We start from the raw sequence: 24515 nt of genomic DNA, 5'->3' as shown, positions 1-24515 counted from the left end.
GTGTAACCTAATTATTCAAATTAGAATAAATTCTAATAAGTTACATCGATCCACCATTTCTACTGTGTTCTAAAATTTCATATCGTTCATGGCGAAATAGGAAACGTTATCTCCTGGGCGTGCACAAAACGTAAACGAATGCCGATTCACATCCAGTCATATCCTCGTAGATGAGGAAGAAGCATATACAACTTAATGGAGCAAAGGAAAATTTCATTATAGCTTTTAGGCAGCGTAGCTCGTTGCAAATAGGCGATTGAAAGCATTAAAAGTCTTGGAAATCTGTGCCCAGCTTTCTACGAGGAAATGAGCCAATCGTACGCACGGCACGTAAAAGATAAAAAAGAAGAAACCGTAACAACTTCGCGCAGTTTTTAACGGCTACATCGCATATACAGCAGTTCCACTCTTTCAATTTTCCTACGTCGTCCAAAGTAGTTTAAGCGAAGCGGCTCGATACATTTGTGTAAACTGTGCCACGGAGTCGAAACGGCTCGGAATTATTTACACTGTTGGGATGTTAGCGACGGGCGACGTTACGTGCCGCAGTGTGCAGACAGCGTCCTATAATTCATTCGTATGTGAACAGCAAAATGGCGATAAAAATCTCCACACAAGGACAAGGCATTTGCACATAAATGAGGTCTTTTGATTTATAGCTCGATTTGCAGTGGACTTGTTGATTTTTTATCCTGAACACAACCAACTACGACGTACAGGGAAAAGAACTGTTTTTGTTTCTTTTACGCACATTCGTTCTCTATATGTTTACGAATGCAAACGAGTAATGGAGAAACGTTGGGAAAAATAAATCAAGGCTATGAAAAATCGATTTAAATTGAAAATAAAATGCGCAGTATCACAACCCGGAACGATGTGTTATACGTAGACGGCCGTATAATACCATGATAGATGTGTCACACAGCGTCGTTGTCGCTGGAGCGTGAGCAAAAAATATACGTGTGTGGCAGTCTGGCCCAGCTGTCGTTCCAGCTTTTGTCCCCCTTTAAAAAAAACAAACAACATGGTTGCCCAATTTGAGGTGAGTAGCCTACAAGCGGTCCTATTAATACTATGAGTCAAAGCTCTTCATATTCTGTATACTCCTCTAACGACTCATCAATCTACGCCTTTTGTGTGATTCACAAACCATTACATTTTCTTTTTTTTTACTAAGCCGAGGTGCAATCAGCTTTTTACAGACACAAAGAGCGGCTCATTGTGAGCGCTTGTTAGTTGAATGAAGAGGCATTTTCACGAGTCGATAGTGCCAGCGAAATGAACAGTTAGACGATTTGGGCATTGACACACAATCCCGGCAGCACCTGTGTTATCTGTTATTTTTTTCGAATAAAATGGAAGGCAATGTTCATACGGCTTTCTTTCTTTTCTCCATTTGTTATTTTTTCCTTTTCCTGGCTTGAACGTGTTAAAATTTAGAACGAACGGAAGAGAACGTAAGAGCAAAATTATATACCCCCTTCTTTTTTTTTATCGGCGTCATCACCACGAGCTCTGATTGCCTAACGGTATGCACATAATGTAACTGGTCACAACATCCTACTTGTAATTCTTTTTTTTTTTATTTATTTATTTTTACTAGAAGGGGATCTTCATTTAGTTTTAGTCACGCCTTCTCGACTCCCAACATATGAAATAGACATTTCCTTATGTTCTCGCCATACCTGGCCCTTATGTTCTTTTTTGGCCACATCGTATATAGATCCGAAATATATGGAATTAGTTTCCTGATTGGCTATATTAGGTATATGAGAGCTTTTCCTCTACTTCTTAATAACTAGGCTTTTTGTGTGTGTGTGTGTGCTCATCTTATTCAGCTGTTATTATTCAATGTTTTTAAAAAAAAAGACCTTTTGGCGTAGCACTAAATGATGTTTACCGCACGGAGTGGATGCCGCTATGTTAACGACCTTTCTTTCATATGTGGGATGGAACAGGAAAATTATTTATTAAAAAAAAAACGTTTCCTGTTAAAAGCGAGTCAGAAGTGAGGCCCCACCCATTTGAAATAAATGTACAGTCGGCCCTTTTTTTTTTTTTTTTTTTTTTTTTGCAAATCTGAAAAAAATTATGAAATGGATGATGACGAGCAGTTCGGCACAAAGACCGCCCGCATAGGGAATCATTACGTTATAAACTAGACAATGTATGTACAGTACAATAGAGTTTCACTTACAAGTTGGTTTTTAATGGCCCTTTTTCGGCATAGAACCGGAAGTGGCTCTCCTGTTTCCGCATTCCCACCAGCGAATCGATGAGCTTGGAGAACCTCATTCCGACTTGTACGTAACATTGCCCTTTAAATCCTATGGAATTGTATGAGCAAACGCTTGCGTCCCTAACGGGGAAAGGATAGACCGTTCCTAATGCGAACTTGCAAGGCAATTTAATGTGTGAAGGATAGCAAAATTGAAATTACAAAAACATATGCCTTTTTTTTTTAATGCCCTGGCAAATTGTATTGCATAATCATGTTATATAGACGCAGTTAAGCGGACGGGAAAAGAAGGGCGTACACAACGTAACATTAGTACACATAAAAAAAAAACCACTCGACTAGATGAAAACACTTTTCCCCAAGGCCCTTGCAGATCAATTTTTTTTTCAAATTCAATTTAATATCCAAATCAAACTGAACGAATAATTAAAAAAAGAGAATTTTAATGACACACGCACGCACACGAAGGAATAGCCGCTAATCTTCTTCGCTGTCATCCGAATTGAGTAAAGTCTTTCCAGATTGTAGATCTGTCACCAGCTTCTGTCCAATTAAAAAAAAAAAAAAAAATAGATTAAAAATCGCCATTAACTATTATGAAGAACAAAAAAATAAATGTTCGTTTCAAAAGCAGATCATTCGCAATGATAGCATTCGAGTGTAAAAAGTAGACATACCCCGATAGTGCGACGCCTCTGACGACGCCGGATCTTCCTGTAGACGACGAGCCAGACGATGGTGAGGATGACAAGTAGCAAGGCGGACAAGCCGATAATTAGCGGAACTTTGGGCGTATTGTCGTACTGCTCCTTCTGCGTGTCCAAAAAAAAACAAAAAAAAACATTCATCAGCCTCTTATTATGGTATCGAAACAAACGTTATGTATCTATCGTAAAGAGTAACGAGGCAAAAGTGCGTATGTGTCACACAAGAAAATGGGCGTGGTGGTTGTACGTATTTTTTCTTTAAAGAACCCAAAAACAACACTTGCCGTCCACTCCATCATCTGGCGGAATTGAGCGATGGTCTCTCTGACGAATGTGGCCGATGCGGTGGCGTTGCCAATAGCGTCCGTTTCCGGCATAGCGGAAGGGATGGCAGACGAGGCAGTTCCGTTGTCACGTCCGCTCTAAAAGGAAAGAAGAGAATCCAATTTCAAGAAACACGTTGCAGAAGGGGCAAAAACAATCTGTTACACATTTTTTTTTTTTTACGAGAGCAACCGCGCACGTGATGTAACTTACAGCCAAAACATGTTGCCCTTGGCTGATGATGCTGGAGGAAGAATTAGTGCCGACTTGGCTCCAGAGACGAGCCATCCAATGCTTCCAATGCCAGCTGGATTCGACCGGAACCGTCAACAGGATGGGTAATCCGACGCTGATGACCAGTCCGGTGAGTACGAACGTAGCGATGCACGTCCACATGACGGCGTTTGACCTGCAACAGCAGCACGATCTCTTCGGCTTCCTAATTTGAACAGAACGACCCAGGCCACGCTTCACATCTTTCTCCGTTTCGTCTAAACTCTGCAACAGAGCTCTGTAACCGCTCGCCATTTTCTAAATTTCTTAAAACAGCGACAGGCTCGAATAAAAAAAAAATGATGACCGATCAAGCCGAACGTGTCGTGATAAACTGACGTCCCCTTTTTTTTTTCTTTCGATGTTATACACACACTGAAAAATAGAAAAAAACGGTCTGTTTTTTTTTTTCGGAATAACCTGGCGCATCTGTTTGGCGCACTTTGTCCCCATTTTGTGTTGTTGAGTGAGAGCCCCCTGACGATGGGTGATGTATGTACAGGTGCAACAACGGCTGCATATCGTTTTGTACCGTGTGGTTTTTTTTTCTCCCGAACTTGGTTGCGTCTGCTTCACGATTCAAAAGAGGTTATATTCATTTTTTTTTTGTTGAAATCCAAAATTTTTGGGAGAATGTGTAGGACGAAAAATAAATAAGACGAAACGTTTTCAAATTTTGAAGTTGATATTTGTGGAAATGAATTTAGATTTTGACGTCATCGCTGATGAAAGCGGAACCCACATGCATCGCCGGTCAACGAACGAGTTTTGAATATTTGAGTATGCGCACACATTTGTGTGTATGTTATTGATACCCTCATAAGAGAGTGTGGCTGTCTTTTGACTGATTCCCTCATTTGATCTGTGCTTTATTCATAGAATTTTCTGCTTCTCATTTCCCCTATAGAATTTCCATGGTGATTACACTTTTGTACGTGGCCCTGAACTCTGCTGGACTTTCAATCATTTTCCTCCTTTTTTTTTTTTTTTTACATTGAATTCAATTAGGAGAAAAGAAAATAACGGAGATAAAATCTGAGATATTGCAAACATTTCTTTACACTCACGCTTCGCCATAATTCGTGATGATGATGCACAATTTTGTCCTTTCATGTACACCATATGAAAAGGAAAAGTGTAAACGTCCGCAGCAGCTGGTATAATGATATTCAAATTTTTCGTTTTTAGACTTTAGAAATATTTAAATCGATTTAAATTGAAATGAATTAAACTTTCAAAAAAGTTGCTGATATTTTCGCAGTTGGCCGAATAATCGGCACGTCGTTACATTGTTCTCGATTTTTCTTTACGTTGTTGTTTTCCTCGGACGTACTTTTTCGGTCTGCAGCATCGAGAAATTGAGGTGAAGAAAGAAAAAAAAAATGATCGGAAATCAGCCGAGTCGAAAGGGAGCCGACACACGCAGAGAAAACAAGAAACAACAATACATCGTGATTAGTTCGTTCACTTTGTACGTGCGAAGCCGATCTAGTACAATCTACGTTCACAGGGTCCTATTTAAAAAAGCATCTCATTCGGCCGCAGATTTTTTCTTCACGACGTACCGACTCAATAAAAAAAAGAAATCGACCGAGCGTCAAGATGAGAATGAATCAATGGGGCGAGTGTAACGCGGGAAAGACAATCCTCTCCCATCTCCATGTGTGTCTTTCTTGTATGTAGAAAATATCAATAACAGAACTGAAACTGTGCGCACCCATTTTCCAAGCCTCGCTGTTGGTGGGCGGGATACATATGGTTGCAGCAAGCGGCCCATTTGCTCAATCAATCGTTACACGATGTTAACTTGGCTGTGTCTATACAGCACACACACTGTGATTCGTACATCTGTACGTATCGAACGCTCCAATTCTTTGTGGAATCACATGGATGCCTCGCAATCAATCTCGGGGTCAAAGAGGCTTTTCAGCTCTCGTGGCCCGGGAAGTAAAAAAAAAGGCATGTCCCGACGTGTCTGTCGGGCAACGTCCGTTATACACACTGGGCTCGGGGGGAGATTTTGGGGACTGCACAGAGAACCTTTCCTTCTTCCATATCTCTGCGTTATAATTCAGAGAAGCGAAACGCAAGTTTCGTGTGTGTGTGTACAGTACGAACTTGCGCGATCCACCGACGTTTGCTAGTTTGACATCCAACAACTTCGCACACACGGTCGAGGTTGATTTGTGGTATTTCACACGTGCCTATATAACTAATAGGTTAGCGTTCCAATGGACGAACTTCGCTTCTTATTGGCGTCCCAGTAATTCATTTAATAACACTTTCTAAATACGTAGCCTTCAATTCTTAAAAAACCCAAATGTTTTTTTCTTTCACTTTCTTGTAGGCGTTGGTCGAATTTCACGTAACTCGAACGATTGGCATCGTCAATAAAAACCATACCGCGAAATGCATGGCGAAATGATTTCGCTGAAAAAAAAATTGGGGATTCCCCCATCTTTCGAATTTTTTCAAATCGGTTCGCTGATGCGTTTCAATCGTTTCCCCCAAAAAACGCCATCTCGCAATTATTGTTTTGGAACAAAAAGATCTCTCCTTCTTGGCAAAAAAAAAAGGAGAATAAAGCCGTGTCAAATCGAGTTATCTTTTTAAATATATACCCGAAGATAGAGAGCTAAAAAAAACCATAGGGAAATTGAGAAAAAAGAGAAACTCATCTCTTTTCTAGAACGTGGTTTTCTATCTGTTCTCGGTACGTAATAATCATGCATAAACGTTTGTACGTGGTTTTTTTTTTTTTTTTTTTGGAAGAACGTAGAGATATAGGAATCGATCTTCTTCGAGAAGAAACCGAAGTCAGAAGAAGCCAAGTTTTTTTTGCCCTATCGATCCAGTCGGGACATTGACGTCGGAGAGCACGTCGGAGCTTCATCCGAAATAGAAAACATGAAACCTCTTGCCTCAGGGCATTTTTTTTTTTTTTTATGATGCAGAACTCCGACATTTCCACTTTCACGATTATTTGCAATTCTGCAATCTAATCACTTTGGCCCCCTGTTGATGGCAATACTACGAGTGCTCAGTTCTTTTGAAATGATGGACGGGACTTAAAGCGTGTCAAAACATGGGGTTTATCCCGAAATCCCCCAATTACGTATGTAAACCGCAAATACCACATGCATGTATTTACGTCTACACAGTACCACTATGTCTAGCTGCAATATTCTTTTTTTTTTTTTACCTTGGAATCCATTCTAAAATAAATATATTCCGACGTCACGACGTCTGGGCGGGGTAATCGAAACGCGCTTGGAATAATTTTTTGACTCTGTAATTTATGCACGGTGGTTTACTAACTGACTAATCAAAGGCTTTGCTGACTTTTTTGCGACACGTTGTGATCTAGTTTTCCTTTGATGTCTATATGCCATCGCGAAAAAAGAAAAGAAAAAGTCCATTAGAACATAAAGGATCGATAGCGAAACCTTCGAACAGCAGTTGAAATATGATTAGGGCAATGTAACACATCGAGGTCATACAGCTACTATTTATAGCACTGGAAAAATGTAATTTAAAAGGTATAGCAACGTTGAATGTAAAGACTAATTCCCCCTTTTTAAGTACCGTTTTGAGTGGGGCGGAGGCACCGTTAAGAGCCCACAAGAATCAAAGATAACAACAACAAAAAAACATATACGGGTTAATAGTATCAAATAAATAAGAAGCCTTTAAATGCAATAAAGATAAATGCTTTCTTTTTTTTTTTAATACAGAAAATTCATTCGTAGTGTTGTCTTTCTAAATAACCAATGGGCCAGAACGGCTGTATACATTTTGGACTTCGTGCTCCATTCAATATTTTTACCTGGTCGTTTTGACGGTCCAGTGGGTTTTAGTTGCAAACGCCAGGCTTTTTGCCGCACACATTCAATTTCATCTAATTTTAGACATGCTGAAAAAAAAAAAACATATCCCCCCCATTTTTTAAACATGTTCGTTCCTCGTTAAGTTACCGTTCCATTTTCTCACCGTCTCGCGTTTCACAATGATTTGCAATTAACCCGGATTGCGCCTCTTTGTGATGGCGAAGCGAGGGCGTATTGAATTTTTTCAATTGGCCCTCGTTGTACACACACACACACACACACACGCGTGAAATTAGCAGATTACGAGGGGGATCGGATTTTAATGCGCTGCAAAACAAAAAGCAAAAAAATAAATGTGAAACTTGGCACTTCTAGATTTCCGGTGGGCAATTATTAAATTTGGCAGAGCGACGCCGAGTAGCGTCGTTTCATCTCGACGCGGAAACGTTGCACCCGTGTTCGACTCAATTAAACTTCCATTTAAGGCGAGGAAAACGATCCCGTTAAACGATGTACCACGTACCGACTTTTGAAAAAAATAGAAAACTGGTATATCCGGACACGCAATGGCAAACAAGCGATGATTGAAGTAAACACACGAAAAGAATGGTCAACTACGCCCGAACACGAAGTTTTCTCTCTCTTCGTCTTGCACACAGTTCTGTATGTTTTTACTTGTTCCAGGACTTTCTCTTCCATTTACTGCGTCCTATATATTCAACTACAGCCATTGTTGTGTGTGTGTCTAATATAACGTGCTGTATGACGACTTTCAACCCGTTCCAGCATCCCCCATCACGATAGCGGAACATTCCGCACAGTTATTACGGAATCCCAAATAATAAAAAAAAGCGAATGTGTTTTAAACACAAAACTTTCGATTTTTTCTTTGTTTTCATCTGGTCCATGGTTACGTTAACCAATTTTTTTTCCTCCTTCTTCATGTCAATGTAAAAACCAATCAACTGAATTAGAAAGAATAAAAAAGCGTTCCTTTTCTCCTTCCAGATCGTTTCAACAGCCGTTTGTGTGTGTGTGTGTGTGTGTCAAAACTCTGTCGTCACTATCGCAGCTTAAGATACACACACACACACACACACACACACACACACACATGGCCAGACAAACGTCATGGTGTGTGTATGCGGTTGAGTTCGGATCGCACAGAAGCCCAGTGTGTACACGTCGGCCGCCTTGCCTCTGGTGAAAAGCCAAGCGAGTCGATCAGTGTTACAGCCGACGGGCTGCGAGTAAGACATACAAAAACAGTGAGCGCTGATTTTCGAAAAAGCTCAGCACGTGCGCATTTGAATTTTTGTGACAAATAGTGTGTGTGTTTTTCGAACTAAATAGAACCCCCTAGGATTATTTAAAAATCGTGTGTTTTTTTTTTTTTTGTATTGGATATTTCTCCGCCATGGAGGCTCAGCTGTGCGAGCTCCAGCACCAGCTCAATAATCACAAGAATAACGACGTCGATATGGTTCATCAGCAATTGCTACGTCGCGTCTTTCAAATGTGCGACGTCCAACGCAGAGGTCACATCTCAATTGATGATCTACTCGAACTCGGACAATCTTATCTCGGACAGGATACTAAGGTTCGTTTTAAATTTCATTATTATTCATTAATTTGCCTTTACATATAAGGACAATGTCCTATATGGTAGGGGGGGGGGCGGAAGTCATTTTTTGCTCGATGTAGCTCCAAGCGATTAAATTGTTTTAAGTAGGGGTTAGCATTTTATTTTCTTCTTGCAAAAAAACTTAAAAAAAAAAAATAAAGGGATAGGATAACATTTTTTATGACAGTCAATGTCATGATGATGTGCACTCAAGGTTGTTTTTATTGCGGTTCCGGTCGCTGTAATACTGGTATACGTAAATGCTTTTCGTACATACCATATAAAGTAAAAGGAAAAAAGAAAATCAAAAACTACAACAATAATCATGAAATAATCAAAGCTCATATCCTATTTGAATCTATTTTTTGTTTGTAATGTTTTGGGAAAAAAAAAAAAAAAAAAAAAAAAAAAAAAAAAAAATAAGAAAAGGCCGGAAATTGTGGAAACGCCTTGTGGCGTTGCCTGTGCAAAAAGGAAAAAAAATATTTTTTAACAATATTTCAATGAACAAAAAAAAAAAAAAAAATTTTTATTTCGTTCATTGAATTAAGGTACAGTACCCTTCCATGCCGTGCTGTCTAATGCCCTGCATTATTATACGTGATCTGTCATCTGTAAAGGTGACGTGAGGTCGTCAAAACTCCCTTCTTTTCTTTTTCCCAAATTTATTTCTTTTTCCCGGTTATCATTATCATCATGAACTTCCTTTTTGCCACCCAATCCGACACACAGAGTTGACGTGGTGCTCTGACTAACCTACAAAAAAAAATGTGTTCACGCGGGCCAGGGCAGTGTCATGTGAATACGCGGTGCGGTCGCCCTTATCCGCAATAACTGGAACTGCATGAACCAGACGAAAAAGAATAAAAGAAAATCCTCTATTTTTTCTCTTTTTTTTTTTTTTTTTGTATTTCTCACTGTGTCAGTACGGAATCGGCTGATTATTGTCTTTATTTTCATTTTGTTTACCCGACGTTCCACTTTCCACGAACGCCTCGGCTTGTCCGTCAACCTGTCCTTATAGAATTCAAAAAAAAAAAAAAATTAAATTAAATAAAATTCCCGTCAATCCCCCTCTAATTCTATTGTTCAACAAACAATGGAAGCCGAATAACCCGGAAGATGGCGAATGTCAACAAACCTTATAACCAATAGAAATGCAAGACAAGTAGCTCTGGCAAAAATAAGAGATTCACCAAATGTATTCATTACTTCCAAAGTTGCATAAAGGCGTGTCACATTCAGCCAAAAAAAAAAATCGACATAAACTGAGAGAAACTGTGCAGTCACAAACCATAAAGTCTGTTATTACAATCAATTTTGTTCGTAACGGCTAAAATTTTTGCCAAAAAAGAAGAGAAACGAACGAACGAAGTCGCCAAAAGAAGAGTTTTAACCACACTATTTCTTTTTCGGACTCTCCAATTTCTTTCTTTGGTTTTTCTTATTTTGTTTCTCTCTCATTTTTTTATTGTGCTCTCATCGCCTCGCAGCAGCTCTCTCCTCTTCATTTTGGTTCGTTGATTACATACGACCATTCGCGTCAAAACAGCCATCGAAGAATGGAGAGAAAACGGTCTCGTGAACACAGACGAACACTATGTTCTACGTTCACCGCAGTACATAACAACAAACAAGCAAAAGAAAAATGCTATTCGTTTTTTGCCTTCTTCTTTTATCTCATTCCATTTTAGTTTTACGACCTTTTCCCTCGTTTTTCTTGAATTTCGCGGTCTCCCTTCTCTATCTATCTCTCCTCCATTTTGCGGTTAGAAGTTACATACATATGCAATGCATATCGTCGTCAGCAGCAGCCAGAAGCGCATGTAGGATGCCGTTGGCCCAGTTTCACTCAGTTACGCAGAGAAATGAACGTATATACAGATAATATATTCCGTCTTCAAAAAAAAAAAAAAAGATCCGCGAGCAAGACGAGCGGCAAAAAGCTTTCACACCACTAACTCCCACTACGTTACGATGTTCACGTAGAGAATATACGGTATTTTATTTATTTTTTTTTTTTTTCATCTTTTTTTTTTCGTTTGATGAGACATTAGACGTCCTTTAACCAAAAAGAAGTGCTATTGTACATTCCTTTTCCTCCTCTTTTTTTTTTAACGATCGATGTTTTGAGTGGTTTAAATAACCGTACGTGTATTTTTACCTGTTTGGCAATAGAACAGCACACAAGAAAAAAAAAATAAATGTTGAAATGTTTTGTTCAATTCATGAAACGGTATTGATACGTAGTTGACACAAAATTTTGTTAGTCGGTTAATTGAGCTGATATCCTATACCAACTGTGCCTATTTTTTTTTTACTCGATTCTGAATTAAATGATAGTAATCGATTTATCCTATTTTGTTACTGAACTAAAAAGCAGAGGAGCGTATCGAAAATCGTGCGAAAAAAAAAAGGACAAGTCAGGGAAAACAATTAGTTTTGTAGTATTACAATAATAGTGCACTATATACAAGTTTCCCTCTCCTTGTTCCATATAAGCGAATCAAATAGGCGTCGTCGCTGGCTCCAACCTTCCCACCTCAATTCAAAAAAATAAAAATAAAAATAAAAATAGCCGGCAAATATTCAATTAAAACAACAACAACAAAAATGTAGGAATTATTTATGAGAGCAGAACTCGCAACAGATGCTTTTGTGAAAGGAGTCTGCTGCATCGTTAGTTCTCATTTGCTAGCTATTCATTCATAGAGATTAGCTTTGCGGTCCAACGACTTGTTCCATTGATTCTCTCGCCCACAATTGCAATCATTTATGTATTTTTCTTCTTTTTTATTTTTATTTTCTGTGGGTGGGAATTACAAACGATCAAATGCTCATCTTTTGTTTTTTTGTAAACAACTGGCAGGACTTGGCGGATGCTCTACGCTCCCTAGATCCGCTTGGTGATGGCACGCTGACATTCGATGAATTCTGCAGAGGCGTCGGATCCATCATACAGCAATCACCTGCAGGTACAAAAAAAGAAAAGAAAAAAATGTGGATTGCCACAAAACAAAAGAATCTATACCACACCACTTCTTCTTCGTTTCGATTTCCTCCTGTCACAATTCCAAAACCTCCGCAAATGAGCCTTAAAAAAAAAAAAAAAATGCAAAATAGACGAACCGCAATGCTAATTCATTGAAGACACAGAAAACGAATTCTATTTAACGAACCCAGTGAAAAAAAAAAAACAAGAGATTCATCAAGCGGTACATTCAGACGACGTCTGTTAGGCTGTTGGGAAAACGTTTTGTGGTATCCAATGGTAAACGATCTCAACTCGAAACAAAACCAAAGCGAACAAAAAAACAAACAAAAATAAGAGACGACGACAGAAGGAAGAGGACATTTTGTTTTTCTTGGTGATTTTAGTTGTTTTTTTTTTTTTCTTTTAAAAACAACGTGAAAAACAGAATGGCGGAACGATGGGAATCCCGCCAGGGATGTCGTTGAGTGCTGCTGTACTTGCAACGCACAACTCTTCGGAGACAGTCAGTTTTTATGACAAGAAATGAACAATGGGATGCACGTCACCTCTCCGGGCACGTTGAAATGAAATGTTCCACGTGAGATGGAAGGAACTGCGCACACTGCAAACACAATTCTAAAGCCCTTATTGTCAAAAGGAAAAAAACCGCTATATTATGCACAGTAGGTACACACACAAGCTAAAAGTGTATCAAGGCAAAATGAAGACGCGTGTCTGCTCTGTGTACACAGAAGCTTCCGTTAGTTCTAACGAGATTACTACCTGGAAAGCGTTCACAAAAAAAAAGAAAGAGAAAAATGGCGTGCCCTTTAGTCTAAATGTCAAAGTTAGTAAAAGCCAACGAGACAGGGATATCCGTATCTTGTCCTGCTGTTAATCAGGCACTGGTTTTAAATTGTATGCGATTACGTTATTGCTAAAGTAAAGACATGTTATTCGTGAGAAATGAAATTTTGTTGGAAATGGTCGTGTGATTATGGAAATGACATGAATCGTGACTCTAAAGCCAGTCACGATTCGTCACGACGGGGGAGAAGGTTACCCAGATAGGCCAAGGGAAGACGATATGTTTACATTATGACGCATTTCAATCAGCTCATCCAAATATTTTGACGAGACAAACACGACCAACCGTGCGATAACCTGCTGTGCTGTTCAACGTCAGATAACCACAATCCCGAAATGTAAATGCGCTATGTGTATCACGAGACAGGAAAGTAGGGTTGATGGATCGTGCAGATTGAAAGACACTATGGGTTTAATCTCAAATTTTCTCGTATTGTGACTGTGAGTTTCATCCTGGAATGATTGACTAAACACTCAAACAAAGTAAAGGTTTACATTATATCAATTATTGCCATTATTTCCAGTAATTCTAAACGAATGAGTGGCAAAAGAAGAAATAGAATGGAACCCACTCTTTGACACAATTAGACTCTTTGAGTTGCTTCTGCTATGCAACACTTGAATCTTCACGAACCAAGGACCAACAGTTTTTTCTTTCACTGTTTAGTGTCCCTCAGCGTTTACATCTTATCCACTCACGAACGTTTTTGTAGTAGAGAATGAGAGAGAGAAAACGATGATAAATGGTGAGAAAAAGAGAAAAGACGGCATTCTCGTGACGTCACCTTCTAGATGCTCTTTAGTATCACCTTCAGTGTGACACAAAAGGCTGAGGAGAAGGGAAGTTCGAGGGACTTGTGTGGTTGAAACTTCAAAGGTGTTTGGTTGTGCCTCCGTTTCCCCCCAGACAAGATACCCGTTTTTTTTAAATATATACTTTACTTTTGTATTTTCCCAACAAAAGGAAAGAAACAAGAAAAAATCGCATCAAGTTTGCAACTAGTGCCTCTAGAAATTACCTGGGAAAAAACACGATCAGGTTCGTATTCAAGATTGTGGTTGTTGAGTGTTGATAGGGGATGGGAAAATAAGCTTTGATCCAGGTCGTACCCTCCCCCCCTCACTTCACCTGTGCTTTGGAATGCGAGCTAAATCTGGCGTTCTAGAAATTCGAATGTCGTCGAAACGTCGGGGCCATCGCTAGGTGGATACCATTTGTCATCAGCATGTGCCACCTGTGTCCTCTGTGCTCATGGTGAAACTCGCAGCTGTTGCTGCTCTCACCATTGCAACTTTTCTTTTAAGAAGTTGACGAAGGGCTTTGTTGCAGACCGTTATCAACACCTGACTCGTCAGCATTCCTCCCTTGTGCTCATGGCCACCCATTATGTATTATAGATTTCGCAACATGATGGCTTTCTAGGAGAAGGTTATACTTGAAGCTTTCTTTGAAGTGTTTGGAATTGCTGTGAATAGCCATGACAAGAACCTGTGTTCAACCACCCACATCTGGATGGCAGGTTGACGAGACGTGGCAGTCTGTTACGTACAAGGGGAGGACGAAGCTATACGCAAGAAAACGGAAACATAACACGTTTCTTGAAGGGAGAAAAAGTCCTACAATAGAAAAAAAAAGCTGATGGGATGCAAGGGGTGGCGTCCTACTAGTTTCCCTGGGGTGATCAGTTTTACTTTCCTTTTTTGTTTCTTTTAAATGACAGGAAATAGTCACTAGCCTCCATGTTACCATATGATGTTACGCACATGAACATGGGTGTTTTTTTTATCCTCCCCATTCCTGACATTCCAGTTTCTATTATTTATTATCCACCCGTGGTAACTCGGATCTTTTTCTCTTTTTTCCAATAGAAGGCGCAACCTCACGAGACCTGACATCATCCTCTTCTTCCTCCTCTCCAACGGTATTTCTTTTTTTAAACGTGTAATCGTGTTTATTCTTATAGTATTGCTTAACATGTTTTCCGGCTTGTAAGAGGAGCGTATCACATTCACTTAATTCCTCCATTGCTTTTACCAATTGAATTGCCATCAGCATCAATCACCTTCAATTACGCCATCACAGAGTACGCTCCAACCTAACAACGAAATCTCCCTAAACTCGATGGATGCATGTCGTTCTATTGAATACATTTCCTTCCTTTTTTGTGGGCACGCAGAAAAGAGATAGAGGGAGGAACCGGAAATAGAAAAATGGGAACAATCGATTCACACGGCGAAAAGATGCGGGACATTGTCATCGTTTCCACTTTTCTTCCGCTTTTGCAGCCTCCTTTCATCTCGTCCATTAGAGAAAAAGAAGCCCCTCTTTCTTTTTTCTTTTTCTCTTTCATCGTCTTCCGTGTTTGGCCAAGTTCCATTCTTATTTCCTGCGGCCAAAACATCTGAGACTCTCTTCACGCCATCCTTTATCTGTGTGAAAACACCAACGACCGAGTTCGATAGACTCGTATTTTCTCGGAGTTTTTTTTTTTTTTTTTTTTGGGATTGCGGCCAAGATGATTTTCCTCTTTCCTTATATACATCCATTCACACCCGATAGTGTAAACATTCGACTCTGGGGGAAGGGGTGTGAAGTGGTCCAGCGCGCGTGGATTTAATGAGTGGGTGGAGAGGCAGCAGCAGCAGTGTTGAAGTTTTTTCTTTTTAGGGTTAGATTTTTCTTTTTTTTTTTAGTAGTTCACCACGCCCTTCTTTTTATTTCTAAACCGCTTAGTTCGATATCGGTTGGTGTGGTGGAGAACGACAACTGCAGCATCTGCTCCGATTTGTGTGTTGCGGAGGGTAGGTGGAGGGGAACGTAAATCGAGTCAGACTCTACATGGAAGGCGGAGAAATAGGCTTTTCTTGAAATCCGAGCGTGACGGAGTGCGTAGCTCTAGAAATTGATGACGTCTTGTTGTTTTGTGTGTGTGTGGGTGTGTTATGCCCATTAGAAACGGAGCCGGACGCTGATCGATTGGAGCGAATTGACCATGCCATTGGCGACGGACGCGGGCGACCATTCGACGGCGACAGAAGCGGCTCATCTCATTGTCAACGACGAAGACATCCTGCTGGCCTCGGTCGACGGAAGCGCGGCCGGCAAGAGACGGAATTCCTCCTCGGACGACGTCGATTCCGGTTACAGCAAGAGCAGCACCCCGACAGACTCTGCGCCGACGACGGGCAGCGTTAGGTACGTGCACCTTGTGTGTGTCCGATTGAGAGAACTAAAAAAAAAAAATACGGGTCCAGCAACTTTCTCATCCGTTTTTTTTTTTGTTTCTTGTTTCACGATGCAGTGGCTGTTCCAGCATGTCTGAGAGGGAAATCAGCTTCGAAGGCTACGGCGAGGCGGACCATTCGATCGAGAACGGTGCGCCTAGCGACGCCGACGCCAAGTGAGTTTCTGAGACGCATTTTCTGTTGTTAGTTGTGAATGGAAGCAGTGCATCGGAACGGACATTTTTTGTTTAAATTTTTCTAACCGTATTTCTTTTTTTTTTCATCTTTCTCTGCATCACTTTTTTTGGGGGGGGATGATTTTTGCAGTCCAGTAGCTCCGATGATTGGGAGCCGGGCCAGCTGGATGAATGGAATGCTGCGGAACAGTTTGCGGCGATCCGATTACAACAGGTACGTACGTCAATTCACGTGCTCCATTTTTATTTTTTAAAGGAAATCTACCTTAAGCTTATATTTTGGTGGCTCGTTGTTATCTTCTACCTTATGTCTGAAATGATTCTCTGCGGTCACGGTGGTGCATTTTTTTTTTTTTTTTTCAGTGGTCGCAAGTTCAACATTCTGCACTTATCTCCAGTTCTATATACTTATAGGGCTTTCTTTTTTTTTTTTTTTTTAGTTTTTCCTTCTCTTTTTTGTTTATTTTTTTTTTTCCCCGTTGTATCCGAAAGATAAAAAAAGGAACAGGCGAGACGGACAAGGGGAAAAGGTAGAAAGTCGATTGTAATGTAATCGCATTGAACGTTCAGACGTCGATGTAAACACAACAACAGACGAGCGCTGCTCATCTTGTCGTGTTTTACTTGTCTATTTTTTTTTTTTATTATTTCCCAACTTCCGGATTAGTTCTTGGTTGTTGTTGTTCCCGGGGGCTGAGTACAAAAAAAAAACAGTTTCAAAGAGTTAGTAGAAATCGAATCGTCGTGTGTGTGTTTTTTTTTGTTTTTTTTTTAAACATTGATTTTATATTTCCTGCACGTTTTGTTGTTGTATTTTTGTTTGGGGACGGAATTTGTTGTTGCTTTTATTAAATTTCTAGCGTTTCATAGAAGTTGGTCTGGTTGATTTGCATCCATATCCTTTTTGTATGATACTTTACATCGAAAAACACCTCAGCATGTTATGTTATGTTCTGTTATGTACGGCAGTCATGGCGATGGCGCTTTCAGTCGACGCTACGGATCTTTACGCCTGTAAGTGTCTTATTTTCCGCTCGTTTTTTCTTGTTTGTTGCTTTTTTCATTCGATCGTTTTCAGCACGTCACGCTTTGCAAATTTTTTTTTTTTTTTTTTTCTTGGCGGTGGGTTTAGCTTTCCACGTATTTTGTTTTGTTTTTATATTTCTCTCGGATTTTCTTACAATATTTTTTAATTTGTTGGTCCTCGTTACGTTTTTCTGAAATTCTCATGAAAATGTGTGACTTGAGAAACATTGGCTATTTTTTTTTTTGGGGGGGGGGGAATAACGAGATGAGTGTTTTCACACACACATGTGGTGGTTTGTTAAAAACATTATTTTTTATCGCTTTTGTTTTGTTTGTTTGATTTGAAATGGCAAAACAACACAGTCCCAGTAAACGAGGCGTTGGTCTAGCAGCCGGTTCGAACGCCCTGGCGAGTCAATTGTATAGCAAGAACGTCAACAACACGTCGAGTCGCAGCTCCAACGGCGGCGACAACGAAGATTTCTGCTCGGACGCCAGTCTCGAAGACGACGTCGTCGATCTCGGCCACAAGGTAAAATCATCAATTGTATTTTTTTTTTCATAGACGATAGACTTGTTTTCTTTCTTTATATGTTTTCCACGTAATGGCACAAACCACCAGCGGGTGAGAAAATGCAGTCGGGCTTTGAAAGGGAAAATCTCATTGGGTGTAGGGAAAAGGACGAAAGGGACCTTGAGGCCTTTGATGTTATTCGTTTTCGGAATCGGAAGATCCACTTTTTCCCATTGTGAAAAAGGAAGTGGGCACTGCGTTTGTTCCGTGCTTAGTTTTTTTTCTTTCTCTTACCAAGAACGTTTTCTCTTCTATCTTTATTCCATTATTCTTATCCATCGAAATTTCCCTCGGGGAGAGACACACACACATCCGCCAACAATGGCCGTCCCGTCTCTCTCTCTCTGTTTATACGAGATTTTTTTATTTTTTCTATTTGTATTACTTAGCGTAGATCTGCGACGCGATACGCTCCGTAATTCTCCCTTTATCGTCGCTTTCTTTCCGCACACACAAAAGAAAGAAAGATTTATGTTATGAAACTTGTTCCTCGTTTTTTTTTTTTTTTTTTTTGTAGGTCTTCCGTCCAAAAAACTCAGCGCGCGAGTAGTAAAAGAAAACGTGTAGTAATAGTAAATTTTTGCCGTCAGTGTTTGATGTTGGATTTATTTTCGAAAAAAAAAAAAGAGAAAGAAAAACAAAAAAAAGATGACCGCTTTAGTTTGAGCGTGATCGGGTTGTGTACAATTCTTCCCACACACACACACACACACACACACACAGCGCTAGCCGTTATCGAGCCGCCACATCGGGTACGCCCTTCCAGCAGCTCCTCCAGGCTTCTGTTGGTCATTTTTATTTATTTTTTTTTATTCGCCCCCAAGTGCAGTCGTGTTCGATCTATCCATCGATTCGGTTCAGTTTGTTTTTGTTTAACCTGTCGTCTAGGACACGCAAGTGTTAAAGAAAACGAAACAACAACAAGGAAGGAGAATTGAAAGAGAAAACGCCTTCGTTTGTGTGTGGGTCTTCATCGTTCGAGTCGAAAGGCGATGAATAGCACCAGTCTGGATTGCAGCAGTATTGCCACTGTTCGGTCACTTGGCGGAGCTGAACTTGAATACGACCTGTGGGAGGGTCAGTTCACGTTCAGTCAAGCCGGCCTGCAGCAGCAGCTGCACGAAAACACAAGTGTCGTCCACTTTTTCAAATCCGAATATCACACGCTCATCAACAAAGTCTCGTTCTTTAGTTGCATAGAAATATTATAGCATTTTTTTTTTTAAACTATTTGATGTGTGATGATTAGATTTTAGTTTTTAATTTTTGTGTTTTGTTTTATTTAGTTTTAACATCGTGTTTTGTATTCTTATCTGAAATTTCAATAGGTTCAAATTCTACAGCAGCAAATTACCGCCCTGGCCGACACGCAGTTCAGCAGCGATGACCGATACAGCCGCAGCAAGCAGGAGAACGCCGCCCTCACCGCTAGGTATGTTGAGTTTGTATCGACAATTTTCTTTTCGTTCGCCATAGTCCGCTAGCAATCAACCACAACTCAACCGCTCGTTTCCGGTCCAATGTCTCCTATACACTTCTTTCTTTTCCGTTTTCCTTCTTGTACCCAACTCACACGCGGCTGTGTACATAGCAGAAAAGAAAGAAAAAAAAAATAAATAAATATAGGTTTTTTTTTGTGTGTGTGTGAGCAGAAAGAGTGTGGGATGGTTTCATTAAGTTACGACTCGTTGGCTTTTATTGGCTGTACTCGACACCCAAAAACTATGCGCATACGTTTGTTTTGCCATGTAACAATGAGAAGACCAATGACTTTACGTTATGGCCCCATCATTTAAAAGTTTTATTTGATTTCGTTTTCGAAAACAGGTTGCAGATGCTGGAGGAGAGCTTGCGCGACGTCGAACTGCGAGCCGCCCAGCAACTCACAGAAGAGCAACGACGGAACAAGGAACTGATCGTGCGCGTCGAGCGTGAGAAGCAGCTGGAAATCGAGAACTGCACCATCAAGTAACCAAAAAAAAATTCGCCTTACATTTGGAACACGTTTTTTTCTTTTTTTTTTTTTTTTTGACTTGGTTTAATTTTTTCGTTTCTATTTGTTCTTCTTTTTCATCCAGGTTGCAAGCGGCCGAAAGAGAAGTGGAGCTAACTCGGGAAGAGTGCGCCAGACTGCGCGGGCAGACGGAGCGATTGCGCGGCGAGCGCTCTGCCCTCCAGCAGCGGCTCTGCGAAGCGGAAACGAGTCTGCTGGAAGGGCAGGAAGAGCTGAGACGAATGGGCGATTTGGTGAAACGCGAGCGCGAGACATGGGCCCTGGAGAACGCAAATGGCAAGCAACTGGCGGCCGAGCTTTCGCGTGAGGTCGACTTGCTTCGCACCGCCCAACAACACAACCAGCACTACAACGACAGTGGCGAAGTGACACCCAGTGCTGCCCGTGTCCGCGAACTGGAGAACGAAATCAAAGCGCTCAAACAGCAGAACAGCAGTACGAATTCATTTTTGTTTTTTGTTATTGAATTTGTCTTTAAATGAGTTTTCCCGTTCACTTCGTTAGGTCTTCGCGAAGCGAACGACGAACTTCAGGCGCAACTTTTCTCGCGCGGATTGGAAGAAGGCCGGACGTTGTTGAGTGAACATTTAACTTGCAACAGCCTGGCGGCTGAGTTCGAAGTCATGAGTCAAGATGATGTACGTAACAAATGCAGTTTCAGTAGTCTTGATGTGTGGGCGCAGATGAAAGACGTTGTCTGGAGTTATCGGCCTTTTGTTTTTGATTTATTTCTTGTTTTTGTGGCAATAATTCCGTAGATCCGGACGGCTCTGCGCGAACAGCAGGAAGTCAACGCCCAGCTGCGCTCCTACATTGAAGGCATCCTCTTGACGATCGTCGAGAACCAGCCGTCTCTTCTCGAGCGGAAACCCCCGCAGTGATTTAGAAACAATCCAAGATCAACATCCTTCCACACATTCCTTTCAACGCCTTGGGAAAGAAAAACAAAGAACCAAACCAGCAAAATAAGAATCAAGAAAGAAATCGATAAAGACGTCAATAAGCCATGAAACGAAGACAACAAAAAAAAAATAAAATAATAATAACTTTATATGCCAGACAAAAATTGACATTATTATTAGGAAGAAGAAAAAAAAAGGAGTGTAAACGGGAACCAAAATTCGTAATGTAGATCCCATGCCCCATTTTGTACATAGAGAGCGTGCCCCTCCACTGTATCCCGTCGAGTAATATTAACAAACCATTCTTTAAAAAAAAAAAAAAAAAAAAAAAAGAAGAGGAAAAGAATCCATCACTTGTGTTTGGTCTCGCTCCAAACTTAGTTCAGCTACCCCCCTCTTTTTTTTGTATGTATGTTTGTGCGATGTTTGCATGCCTGACAATTTAGGAAAGTAGAACAGTTATGATGAAAATAATTAGACTTAAGTATTTTTCTTTTTTTTTGTTTTCGGCCCTGACCGATGTGTTACTGCGAAACAGCAGACGTACGAGAATGTTCAGTAGAAAAGAGAATCAACAAAACAATTAGTAATAACCACCGTCTGGCCTTGCGGGAAACTGTGATATATCTTAAACTTCATGGACGAACGGGGGAGATTGAAACAAGTAAAAATATGGGTGTAGCGTTGGCCACCTGCATGTTACTCTGCGTGTCTACTGCGCGCACGTTTGAGCAATCTTTCTCATCACTTAATTGTTTTCCACTTTCTTTGTAATATCCGTACCATCCTTTAACGAGACAACGGGCAACTCTCCCTTTCATTACGTCTATTAGATGAAATTGTGTTTATATTAGCCTATCCATCGTCCTACTTCTTCTACTTCTGTTTTTATGATCTTTAAACAAACAAAAAAAGTGAGAACGAATACGGTACTTGGACTGTTAATTCTATGCGTTCAAAATTTAAAAAGAAACAATTCTGAAAACTTATTGCGTAGTCATGTCTGCTGTCTTTAATTCTTTTCACAATGTATTCTTTTTTTTTTTTTCCATCACGTGTATACAAAAAGTCGGATTTCTTCGTTTGTTGATGAATAAAACAGAAACTGAGGTTTGATGCATGCTTTTCCTTGTTTTTCTGGTTACAATGTCTCGGAATGTCAAATATTGGCGCCGTTGGGAGTGAGATGCAACATGCTGGCACTAGAGGGAAACGCCAATGTTATTGATTGGTCGTGTCTCTGCATCAGACCATCGGCCCATAACCCAGAGTTCTGTTACTACGCACGGAACAGTTCAGACTGTTGCCGTTGTTCAAATACAGGATAAAAATAAAGCAAAGGTATTGACTTTTGACGCTCGGAAGCCCTGCATAGCGACGTGGCTTGTTTACCATTATACTATCATCTTATCGGTATTGATTGTTTCGTTGTTTTGGTTGCAGCAGCAGTGTGATCTGTTTTCACATACTAGCCAGACTACTTCAGTTACAGTCATCATGGCACTCAGCAGGTTAAACACTTTTACCACCAAATCTAGTCTTTTCAGGCAACAGCTGCCACAGAATGTGAAATGTCTGTCAAACCTTATACTCGGGGAGCCTTCTGGCCCCAGTGTCAAAACACCCATTCCAGGCCCAAAGTCCAAAGAGATGATTGCCGAATTGAACAACATTCAGTTTGCCAACACAGTCATCTACTTCACCGACTACAACAAAAGCATAGGCAACTACATTGTTGATGTTGATGGCAATGTGTTGCTGGATGTCTACACTCAAATCTCATCTTTGCCATTGGGCTACAATCATCCTGATATGCTCAAAGTCCTGCAAGATCCAGACAATCAGAGGACTTTCATCAACAGGCCATCACTAGGTCTGTTTCCAGGACAAGGCTGGCCGCAAAAGCTAACAAGTAGTCTGATGGCAGTTGCTCCTAAGGGACATACTCAGGTGGGGTTGGATATTGGTTTTCTTGAAAATATGTGAACTAAAGCTTATTATAATTTCTTTTAACACTAGGTTACAACAATGGCATGTGGGTCTTGCTCGAATGAAAACGCCTACAAAGCCGCGTTCATGTGGTATAGAAACAAACAACGTGGCGGAGCACCTATTACCGAAGAAGAAAACAATAGCTGCATGATGAACGTCGGACCTGGCTCAACGCCGTTTACCATAATGTCGTTTAAGGGTCAGTAGGACTTCTAATTTCTGTATTTTCCTGCTAATGAGTCGCTTGTGCACAGGTAGTTTCCATGGCCGAACCATCGGTGTACTTTCTACCACTCATTCGAAGGCGATTCATAAGCTGGATATCCCCGCTTTGGATTGGCCAATTGCCAGTTTTCCGCGTTACAAATATCCACTTGAAGATCACATAGAAGAGAATAAAGCCGAAGATCGCAAGTGCTTGGCGGAAGTCGAAGAGCAATTCGAAAAGTACAACAAGGCTGGAAAGTTCGTTGCTGGCGTCGTCATCGAACCCATTCAAGCCGAGGGTGGAGATAACCACGCATCACCGGAATTCTTCCAAGAGCTCCAGCGCATCACCAAAAAGGTACTTTCTTTTTCAACTTTAATATGTCGAAGCCAAATATATGGCTGTTCACAATTGCTCTTATTTTTCTCGATCTATAGAATGGCGCAGCACTCATCGTTGACGAGGTTCAGACTGGTGGTGGAGCTAGCGGAAAATACTGGTGCCATGAACACTTCCACTTGCCTGAACCGGCAGATTTCGTCACATTCAGCAAAAAGATGCTCACTGGAGGATACTACAGTTTACCCGAATTCAGGTAAAAAAAAAAGTGCATTCCGTTATTGGGTTTTTGCCGTTTTAAATCAACCGTCGTTAAAACCGTTTAAACTTAACCTTTCCCAGGCCTCAGCAGGGGTACAGGATTTTCAACACATGGATGGGTGATCCGTCCAAAGTGCTCTTGTTGGACAAAGTCGTTGAAGTTATCAAGCGTGACAACCTATTGAGCGTCGTTCAAGCATCTGGTACAATCTAAACATCTTTTAGGCTTGTTAGAGCACATAAAACATGGTGACTCCTTCTTTCTCTAGGTAAAAAACTAATGGATGGTCTAATGGACATGTCGAAACGTTATCCTCAACATCTGAAGAACGTGCGAGGCATCGGCACTTTCTGCGCTTTTGATTCCAGCAGCGTCGAGAAGCGTGACGAAATTGTAGCCAAATTGAAAGAAAAGGGTACTTGGTTAACCGTTGTTTGATTAATTCAACTCAAACTTTATAAACATGTTTATTTGGACTTGAAAGGTGTTCAGTCCGGTGGATGTGGCGATCTGTCGCTGCGCATACGGCCAGCTCTTGTGTTCCAGCCATATCACGCCGATATCTTCCTCCATCAGCTAGAGAAGGTTTTGAAGAAAATCAAAACTGCCTAAGGAATTGCTGCCAGTAATTGGGAGAGAAAAACATAAGGAAGTGCAATATCATTTTGCAAGTGCAAACTTTTCAATTCTTTTCGCTCTCATTCAACTTTATTTGTCTTTGAACCTTTTGAAATTTATTTTGTGTTGTCGTCTATTACTCGTTCTTCTTCAATACAATATTCCGAAGGTCTTCCATTCCACCTTAGTGCATTGATGGTTTTTTCCTTTTTAAATTTCTCATTTCTACGTGTATGGTCTTTCTTATCTATAGTTTTCTTGTTTCCTCTGATCGTTACATCACATTCTATATACAACTTCGTTATGCTTAACTGATAGTATAT

The 24515-nt window shown here is 40.6% G+C and overlaps 3 protein-coding genes across 6 annotated transcripts; 2 read left to right on the top strand and 1 right to left on the bottom strand.

Moving 5' to 3' along the window:
* Positions 1-2491: 2491 nt before the first annotated feature.
* On the bottom strand, positions 2492-3865 carry LOC130689221 (uncharacterized). Its single transcript, XM_057512256.2, has 4 exons — positions 3484-3865; positions 3225-3368; positions 2917-3045; positions 2492-2782 (listed from the first exon to the last, which is right to left on the bottom strand). The coding sequence occupies exons 1-4, from the start codon at positions 3796-3798 to the stop codon at positions 2717-2719; spliced, it is 654 nt and encodes a 217-aa protein (XP_057368239.1). The 5' UTR covers positions 3799-3865; the 3' UTR covers positions 2492-2716.
* A 4907-nt stretch (positions 3866-8772) lies between these two features.
* LOC130689195 (rab11 family-interacting protein 4-like) lies at positions 8773-21889 on the top strand. 4 transcript variants are annotated; one of them, XM_057512219.2, is made up of 13 exons: positions 8773-8970; positions 11864-11969; positions 14705-14757; positions 15790-16031; positions 16138-16236; positions 16388-16471; positions 17227-17271; positions 17647-17815; positions 19186-19289; positions 19685-19825; positions 19936-20306; positions 20376-20509; positions 20630-21889. In XM_057512219.2, exons 1-13 carry the CDS (start codon positions 8788-8790, stop codon positions 20750-20752), a joined length of 1854 nt encoding a protein of 617 aa, XP_057368202.1. In that variant the 5' UTR covers positions 8773-8787; the 3' UTR covers positions 20753-21889. The 4 variants fall into 4 exon arrangements, with proteins under 4 accessions (XP_057368202.1, XP_059352898.1, XP_059352900.1 ...); XM_059496915.1 differs by lacking the exon at positions 17227-17271; XM_059496917.1 differs by lacking the exons at positions 8773-8970; positions 11864-11969 and adding an exon at positions 13658-13874 and having other exon boundaries at positions 15798-16031.
* Positions 21890-22055: 166 nt separating this feature from the next.
* LOC130689197 (4-aminobutyrate aminotransferase, mitochondrial-like) lies at positions 22056-24374 on the top strand. The gene is made up of 7 exons (XM_059496918.1): positions 22056-22723; positions 22793-22964; positions 23020-23330; positions 23411-23568; positions 23655-23776; positions 23843-23989; positions 24059-24374. The coding sequence occupies exons 1-7, from the start codon at positions 22271-22273 to the stop codon at positions 24184-24186; spliced, it is 1491 nt and encodes a 496-aa protein (XP_059352901.1). The 5' UTR covers positions 22056-22270; the 3' UTR covers positions 24187-24374.
* The last annotated feature ends 141 nt before the right edge of the window (positions 24375-24515 follow it).

The sequence above is a fragment of the Daphnia carinata genome, chromosome 9, assembly GCF_022539665.2.
Source record: "Daphnia carinata strain CSIRO-1 chromosome 9, CSIRO_AGI_Dcar_HiC_V3, whole genome shotgun sequence".
Lineage (NCBI taxonomy): Eukaryota > Metazoa > Arthropoda > Branchiopoda > Diplostraca > Daphniidae > Daphnia > Daphnia carinata.
The sequence above is the reverse complement of the archived record's forward strand: the minus strand, read 5'-3'. Positions and strand labels throughout refer to the sequence as shown.